Source organism: Prosopis cineraria, unplaced genomic scaffold, assembly GCF_029017545.1.
Source record: "Prosopis cineraria cultivar Desert tree isolate PC_DT_omini unplaced genomic scaffold, ASM2901754v1 PC2070, whole genome shotgun sequence".
Classification (NCBI taxonomy): domain Eukaryota; kingdom Viridiplantae; phylum Streptophyta; class Magnoliopsida; order Fabales; family Fabaceae; genus Prosopis; species Prosopis cineraria.
Genome location: NW_026557395.1, coordinates 13,487 through 22,789, shown reverse-complemented (window position 1 = coordinate 22,789; position 9,303 = coordinate 13,487). Strand labels below are relative to the sequence as shown.

Genomic DNA, 9,303 nt, shown 5'->3' with positions numbered 1-9,303 from the left:
CATATATGTGTGTATATAATTCTATAATATTTTATTAATAAAAATTAATTTAAAATTACTTTATTAATAAATTTAATTTTAAATTTAAAATAATGATAGTTCTTTAAAAAACTTATGAATAAGTTTTTACATCATATTTTCAAACTTTATTTTTTTTATAATAGACTTATAGTATTTTAATTAAGAAGATACGTTGAATTGAGAATTATATGGTTTAAATTAGTTCTTTGAAAGATAATTTTTCTGAAATATTATTTTAACTTTTGTATATTTGGTTGATATTAAGTCTTGCAAACCTTTTTAAAAATTGTAGACTTATTTTCTCTAATAAGTATTTTAAAATATTTGTAATTATAATTATGTTTGAATATTAAAATACTGGTGGTCCAATCAACCTTTATACCTAATACTCTTTGACACATACCTTTTTTTTTTTTGTAAACTTCTTGATTTTATTTCAATTAAAATCTTGATCATATATTCTCATAAACAGGTCATATGTTATCTAAAATTTATGTTTGTATGAGTGAAGTCCATGTGCATATTCACACAAGCAAATACAGTCACAGTTCCAGAACAAAAGGTGTAGCAATTGCACATAATTAAGTATGTTGTTGCATCCCAAATATATGATGTGTGTATATATTTAACTCAATGTAATGTAAATGTTAATGCAGATATATTTATTTCAAGTTTAAATATGTACACCTGTAAATGACAATTTCATAGTAACAAATAACTACTTTTCATTAAGGGAGTGATTAAAATATGTGAGAATACTTCACCACTCAACATTATGAAATAAAATTGCAAACTAGAAGTATTCATTTCCTACACTATTTTAGTTACTCGCTTAATGAAAGTAATTATTTGCTACTTTGAAATGTTATATACTATTGCGGTCATTATGGTTATTTTGTGAAAAAAAAAAATTAATTTCAGATAAGTGACAAGGACTTCAAAATAACTATCTCATTTTGTGGTCCTCTTTATCATTTACCTATTTGGATTCGATTTATAAGAAAATAGAGCAATGAGCTTGAAAGGTTTTAATTAATTTTCCATACTTTTTCCCTATTTGACAATTTTTTAAATTGAATTCATTAAAATCTCTCCTCTCCTCCCTTCTCTTCAAAGCAAGAGAGGGTTAATATCCCATGCATTTAAATGTAATTTTTTTATAAACTTTAAAAATACCCTTCTTTTAATAATGGAGATTAGATAAAATATATATAATTAAGGAGTGAAATAATGAAGGATAATTATGAAATAAATTTTATTTCTTTTTAAAATATCTTATATTATAAGACATCAAATCACTCCAAATTAAAAGACATCTTACAAAAACGGCAGTGATAATATATATATATATATATATATATATCAATCGTTTAAATGATTTTAATATTTAAATATTTAGCTTCATAAGATAGCGTGCCTTGCCGACTATTATTTTCTTTTAAAAAATATTGTCTCCGATGGCAAGAGTTTCAAACACAGCCATCATTTGACGACTCTAATCATATTTGTTATTACTTCCATTCGATGTAACTGGACTTAAAAAAAGTGATATAAAAGTAATTATTATTATTTTCATTCGATGTTATTATTTACATATATAAAATCAATTTCATTAGCAATATAAAAGTAAATATATATATATATGCGCGCGTGCGTGAAATTACTTTATTCAACAAAAATATTTAATGTGCAAATAGATACCGATTGAACACTAAAGAAAAATAATCCAAACCCAAAGCAATCAATTCCAGACAGAAATGACATTAAAGATTGAACGCGTGGAAAGATTATGAAGCCGCCATCAAATTGTAAGACAATTCAATGACGCAACTGATTTCTCAATGGTCAGCCTAAGTATATAAAAAAGCGTCTGTACCATGAATCCTATCAAATCAAATTTACCTAAAATTCTAAAAATAAAAACATGATAAATGTTTTTTTTTTAATTAGAATAGCTTCCTTGTGTTTTACCCTGCCAGCTTTGAACGCCTATAAATACCCCACACACACACTAAGCTCGGAAATGCATAAAACTAACAAATTAAAGATTGCTCAGAAAGTAAAGAAAGAGAGTTTGAGTGTTTTGAAAATGGAGAACCTCCCAGTAATCAACTCGGAGAAACTTAATGGCGAAGAGAGAAAGGCTACTATGGAGAAAATTCACGACGCTTGTGAGAATTGGGGATTTTTTTTTTTTGACGTGTTAATCAATATTGCATGTTTGTGATTAATTATTTTTGTTAATTTGGTGGGAATTATTGAGGAAAATCTCATTGTTTTTTCTTGTAGTTGGTGAACCATGGGATGTCCCATGAGCTATAGGATGCATTGGAGAGGTTAACAAGAGCATTATATATAGGAAATGCATGGAGAGAAGGTTCAAGGAGTTTGTGGCAAGCAAATCAATAAAGGGTATTCAAGCTGAAGTTAAGGACATGGACTGGGAAAGCACCTTCTTGCGTCACTTGCCTGAGTTAAACTTCTCTGAAATCCCAGATCTCACTGATGAATACAGGTTAGCACAATACAAGTGTTGTTTCCTAACGACAACAGAATTTAGGCAAACAGAAAGCATTCAACAACAAAAACAACAAGAAGCTTATCCCACAAAATGGGATTGGCTACATGGATTGAATGAAAAGGTGTCGTTCAATAACTTTCATGAATGTTCTCTTTGATCTATCTCTATACCTTTTAACAAGGCTTAAAACTATATATTCCACTTTCATGATTGATGCCTCTAATGACCTCCTCTATATATGGCCAAAATATATCAAATGATTTTCTACCATCTTCCATTTAATAGATGCCACATCTACTTTCTTCTCGTTTATGTTCATTTTGGATTTTATCCCAAAAATCTCAAACATAAGCATTCAAAGTTGAAGAATAAAGATAATTATCTGTTCTCTACTACTTTTATAAAAAACATGAGAATAAACATTTTGAGGTGCCATGTTTATTATACGTATCCAGACATGTGTTGTAGTGTTTTATATAGAAAGCACATATAAGATATAAATCAGTAGTGCAAGAACAAATTTATAATGTGTAAACGTACCTCGCTTTATACATATTCTGAACTATTTGAATTGAAAATGGAGGAAGTTAATGAAGGAATTTGCAGAATAGATACAGAAAATTGCAGAGGAACAACTTGATTTGCTTTGTGAGAATCTTGGACTAGAGAAGGGCTATCTCAAGAAAGCCTTCCATGGATCAAGAGGACCAATTTTTGGCACAAAGGTTGCCAACTACCCTCCTTGAGCTAACCCTAAACGACCGGATATGTGTACTATTTGGATTTGGCTCCTCATGATGGGGATCTAACTAACAGATCGAATATGATAGAGCTATTCAATAGATAAGTATATTTAATAACTAATATTTTATTTGTTTTCAAAATTCAACCTCTCTAACATTTTTGTCTTCCTTATATTAGGGCTATTGTGCTATACTGCATCAATGCAAATCTTCCAAACAAAAGATCATCCAAGAAATACAATGATGCCATTGAATGGAATGTAATACAACTATGTTTAAATTATTGCCACTTATTCAATTTTTTTATTTTTTATACCAATAACATATATTTATCATTTTCTTCATGTAGTGCCCCCAACAAATCAACAACAGTAATGATTGTGGCTACTGTATAATGAGGTATGCTAAAGACATCATCACTCACAAGCAGCCTACAATCCCCCTCACAGTATCTATCATTTTGTATAACTTATTTTTTTCATATTATGATGAATATTAATTGTCATCAACTAGCTTTGTTGTCGTGTATGTTATAGTACTAGCTAGACTATGTTGCACCTCTTTTTAAGGATACCCATATTAATAAAGTCCTTGAAGACTGAAGCAATTACGTATATAAAAAGTGGGACACATCTAATATGAGGTGATAGTATTTAGTTAGTTTAGGAATAAATTAGTTTAGTTATCAATATATAGTTTAGATATTTTAGGAATTAGTATTTTAGTTCAAAATGATTGATTTATATAATTGAATTTTAAATAGAATGATTTTGATGTAATTAAATTGTAAACATTATAGTTTTGAATTAAGTAGTGTAGATCTACTTTCTAAGCTATTCTAAAATATTTTTGATTATATCTATTTTTGTATTGCAAGCCTATTTGAAGAAAAAAAAAACCTTAGCTTTTTAGGAAAGCCATAACTATCCTATAAGGTCTCTGTGGTTCCAAATTTGGTCGAAATCTGGAACTTCATATAAGACGATTCTTTAACAACTGTCCTGTATTATCTTCAATATAGGACAATTTAATAATTGTCTTATATAGCTTAAGCAATAGAGGATGGTTGACAACTGTCCTTTATTGGAAAAAAGAATCATCCTCTATGGCCAAATCTATAGTAGTGACTTAGCATGATGATGCAAGTGATATTGTTCCTTTTCTTTCAGAAAGCACAAACTTAATGTTCCCTTCAATTCCCAGATTTCGGTTCCAGCATCACAATTGTTAGGACGGCTATGACATCTTATTCTCACAGAACTTAGGAGATTTTACAATACCATGTATCACAATTATCTCTTTTAAGCTTATCACCCTTATTAAGCTTAGCATTTATGGACTTGATTGCCGGTTAATTCACAACTCAATTACATAGACAATTATGCATACTTAGTTTGGTATACACTATTTCAACTTATTCAAGTCAGATTCTTAGCCAATTAGATTGTAGGGTTTGCTAGATTCATATTTAGGAGACAACTAGGTTAACTCCCATGACAATCTTTCTAGCTATACTACCTCCCTCCTAGTTAGAATCTTTATTGAATTTATGTCCCCTTGTGTCCTTCTACATAACACATTCTAAAAGAACTCCCACTCAAATAAAACACTTTAAATAATTAAAAACATTAAAAAGATAACTAATATCTATAAAATAAAGCAATTAGATAACAATTATCCATAAAGCTTAAATAAACAAACAAATAACTAATATCCATAATCCAATTATAAAACAAATATCCATGAAAAGGTCCAACAATTAATTAAAGTAAAACTTAAAAACTTTAATAACTAATTGTCTCAAAACAAAAATAAATAAATAAAAATTATTAATGAAAACATAGCAAGGCTAGAAGTTCCTTTTTATTTTCACTAGTCCTACTCATAGGAAATTTGATAGTATCATTCTAGATTTGAGTGGCATATCTCATGCCCTTTGGTCCAACTCGTTTTTTATCTCCCTAATGGCTGTAGTTAAAAATAAGGGCCATGAACCTTCTTGTAGGAAGATTTCTTAAGTTCCCAATATTGCCTTCAGGTCATCAACATGCCTAATCTTATCCACATTTATTTTTGCAAGATCTCTAGCTATAGAAAAAAGCCAGTGGTTGATCAACCTCCTCATCTGATGTTTCCTTGATCTCACAAGATTCTCAGCTAGAGTCAAGTCTTTTCCTATCAACTCTGCTAGCAAAAAATAGTTCTATTGAAGCTTCTACTTCCTTTACCTTCTCCCCTGAAGGATTATTAAACCATGTGTGTTCTAATGAATCCTTTTTAGTCTCAAGTGAATAATTAGGAGAGTGGTTTAGAGACTCAAAATTATTAGACATAATCTCTTTCATATCAATACTACAATTAAAAAAGCCCTAATAATTTTCTGCAAAGAACAGAGTGAAAAATGGTCAAGAACATATATAAAACACATAAAACTTGTATAAAAAACAAGAAAAATAATATATCATTGTGTAGATCATGGATTTAGAAATTTTTACGTCTACACCATGCCCTAAAAAGAGCTCCCATATGCCCATAACCACTTTTAAAAGTTTCTAGAATGAAAAATTTATGAAAAATGGGACAAAGCCCGCTCTTAGTGTCAGCATGTGACATATACGTGCCACTATAGAGCCTAATTTCACCACGCATGCCTCATTGTTGGATTCCTCTCACCATCATGAGTCCAACTATGTGATTCTTTGACTAATGGGCAAGTATGTGGCTTGCACAAGCCACCCAAGCAAGTGAAAGGGAAAAAATAATTTTTTTAGGCCTAGACCGAGTTGAGTCACCCAACCTGATCCAAGTTGATCAATTGTCTTTAGCCTCTAGCTGGGTTGATTCAACCCGACTCTGACCGACAAGTTTGTCGTTGTTTTTCACTTGCTTATCCTCCATTTGGCCTCCATTTGATGTGATTCTGGTCTCATTGGAATTGTCTCTTCACCCTCTACACAACCACACCAATTTTACAAGGTAAAAACTTAGATATCAAATACCAAAATTTTTGAAAAATTTATCCTCTTTATGTTCTTTATAACAGCTTCAATAGAGGTTTTGGATACTTTCAAAAAAAAAACTTTTTTGATTCACAAGAGTATGAGGAGGAAGAATAGAGAGTCTAAAAGTGACAAAGACACATATATATGCAAAGATCTAAAATCAAAATTGCAAATCCAAGATATAAATGAGAAAAATTTTGGAAAAAGAACGAAAGCCAAAGAACAGCATGCATAATAATATGAACACATTCAACGCAACAAAAAAAATAGAGCATGCTAAGAAGCCAGCCAGGTTCTAAATCAAGGTAAGGAAGCCTATGATCATCAAATGGCTAGGGGAGGAAAGAGATGCATGACACACATTCAAGCAGTATATTAAATAAAATACTAATACAATAAAAATACATAAATTTAAATTTTATATCAATATAACCCACAACCATAGCTATAGGAATGACCCAACTCTAATGCCACTGAAGGAATATTTTAAAAAAAAATATATCAAATAAAAAAGTTGGGTCAGAGTCTTACCAGATTCGGGCATAGCAAAATCTACTTGACTACCCATATGAGTTTAGATTATGGTGCACAACAGATGCACCAAAGAGAAAAAGAGAGGGAGAAGAAGAACAAACTAGAGAACTGTTTGTTCTAGTGTGCTTTTTATCTCCAGCATCTAATCATTATCTATACTGAAGGGAGATCTCCATATAAAAGGAAGATCTAATTGGCATTAACTCACCTCATTATGGAGAAAATATGTTGATTGGAATAATTGATATTATGACAAAGGATCATTTCCTTTCCAAGCTATTGATCAGATAGTAATACTAGATTCTAATCAACTTATTGTGACCGGAATTACTGCAGATCCCACTAATGACTCATCATGGGCAGAAATTACACAAATTCTAAATTCTAAAAAGAATAATAGAAACTAATAACTGGTGGTTATAGAACGTTCAAGAAGGCAGTGAAAACTGAACCGACACAGTGAAAATAATGGAAACTGGAAAATGGCAGTTAGTGGATTTTTTTCCCAAGTTGAGTTCTCTCTCTTTTCATCCCTAAATTCCAACATATCTTATTAATTATTATTACTAAACATATATGTTTATTTTATTCTGATTATAATTTTATTTACAGTTATAATATATGAAAAATACGTCGGCAACGTGTCATGTTTCCTTGTCCTTGTTGCAACTCTCTCATCCTTCTTTTATATTCTATGTTTCATGATTTAGGATCTTTTAATGATTTAGGATCATCCCTTTTTCTCCCATGAATAACCTAACATTGTGGATATAGATATACACTCCGTGTACAAGCGAAGATCTTTTCAATTTCGAATATTTTTTAAAATTAAAAAACCCAATCGATAAAATGGGGCTATATACATATATTTATATATATAGCAGCGAAATGAATGAAAATGACTGAAGAAATTGAGAGTCCCAGGCCACCATTTGGAAATTGTTGTCAAATTCTCAACAGCTGAAATGATAAATAAAGTTTCAAAGGCCTGATTGTTTCACGGTAAAAATCAAAGTATCAAATTTAATTTATTTGCTACGTAGTATTATATAGAAAACTTTGTGAAGGGAACTGATAGTAATCATACATTGTAAAACTTATAATTATTACCAAAAATTGTGTTATAATTCTACAAAAAATTTGAGGAAGACATTTGATAGCAACTATTGAAAGTCATTCCCAATATACTGTGCAGTCAACACCAAAAATTTTAGGTGCGACTGATAGCAACTACTGAAAGTCATTCCCAATATACGATGCAGTCAACACCAAAAATTTTAGGTGCGACTGATAGTTATACAACATTTTCAGAAACTACATACTTAATTAGGAATGAATCTCTACTATTTAAGGCCAACAAAACAAGCATTTCCTTCCACGTCGATTTTTCTCATTGTTTCTTCAACTCACCACTATCACATAGAGAGAATATAGATGGCTCTCACGGGTAAAGTAGAGACTGAAGTCGAAGTTCACTCACCTGCCGCTAAGTTCTTCAACTTCTTTATCACTCAACTTCATGATCTTCATAACAATACTGATGTAATCCATGGAGCTAAGCTGCATCAAGGAGATTGGCATAGCATTGGATCTGACTCTATCAAGCAGTGGACTTACACTGTCGGTAAGATGAATTATAGTTTATTAATTATTACTAATATAGAATATGTTATTTAATTATAATATTGATCTTATATTTGCAGATGGCAAGGTCCAAACTTGTAAAGAGCACATTGAGGAGATTGATCATGAGAAAAAGTCAATCACATTCAACCTATTTGATGGAGATATTGGTGAGCAGTACAAAAGCTTGAAGGAAAAGCTTCAAGTGATTGATGAAGGTGATGGCACTGCCCTTGCAAAATGGACTTATGAATATGAGAAGCTGCATGAGGGAATCCCTTCCCCAGAACCATACTTGGACCTTATAACTAAGGTTACTACAGATGTTGATGCTCGTCTTACTAAGGCATAGCCTTTAAAACATCACTGCTTCTACTAAAGTGTTTGATCTTTGTGAGTGTGTTTAATTATAAATTGTTGGTTGTATTAATATAATGGGACAATCGTATCTTTGTGTTTAAGATAATTTTAAATTTTAGTTTCATCCTTAAAGCCAGTTTAGTACACTATTAAAATACGACCCCATAATATAAGATTCAAATCCGCCAGTATGATTATCATGAATCTCAACTACGATTGATCGAAAGATATTTTTGAAAGCCTCGGACGAGGCATAAAAAAAAAAACTCTGATATATCAAGCTAGCTAGGCCACGCGACATTAATCTATTGGTTCAAGTTTGGATTTTTAAATTATATTTTATTGGGACTTATTTAAAAGTTTTAATTTTTATAAGGCCAAAAATAATTTCACAGTATTGAAATGATAATTTTACATTTATGTGCCGTCTGGTAGTTTTAATTATCAAATACTTTCTAAGAAAGCGGCTCCAAACATATACTAATGGGAGTTACATATA

The 9,303-nt window shown here is 30.7% G+C and overlaps 1 protein-coding gene and 1 pseudogene across 1 annotated transcript; both read left to right on the top strand.

Moving 5' to 3' along the window:
• Positions 1-2,110: 2,110 nt before the first annotated feature.
• Positions 2,111-3,288, top strand: LOC129301365 (1-aminocyclopropane-1-carboxylate oxidase-like; annotated as a pseudogene).
• Positions 3,289-8,216: 4,928 nt separating this feature from the next.
• On the top strand, positions 8,217-8,936 carry LOC129301364 (MLP-like protein 43). The gene is made up of 2 exons (XM_054939927.1): positions 8,217-8,445; positions 8,525-8,936. Exons 1-2 carry the CDS (start codon positions 8,256-8,258, stop codon positions 8,794-8,796), a joined length of 462 nt encoding a protein of 153 aa, XP_054795902.1. The 5' UTR covers positions 8,217-8,255; the 3' UTR covers positions 8,797-8,936.
• The last annotated feature ends 367 nt before the right edge of the window (positions 8,937-9,303 follow it).

Bases quoted from the DNA above. Each gene is read 5' to 3' on its own strand.
- LOC129301364 (XM_054939927.1), top strand. From the start codon at position 8,256: ATGGCTCTCACGGGTAAAGTAGAGACTGAAGTCGAAGTTCACTCACCT. The intron at 8,446-8,524 runs GTAAGATGAATT...TTATATTTGCAG, and splicing joins GCAGTGGACTTACACTGTCG to ATGGCAAGGTCCAAACTTGT.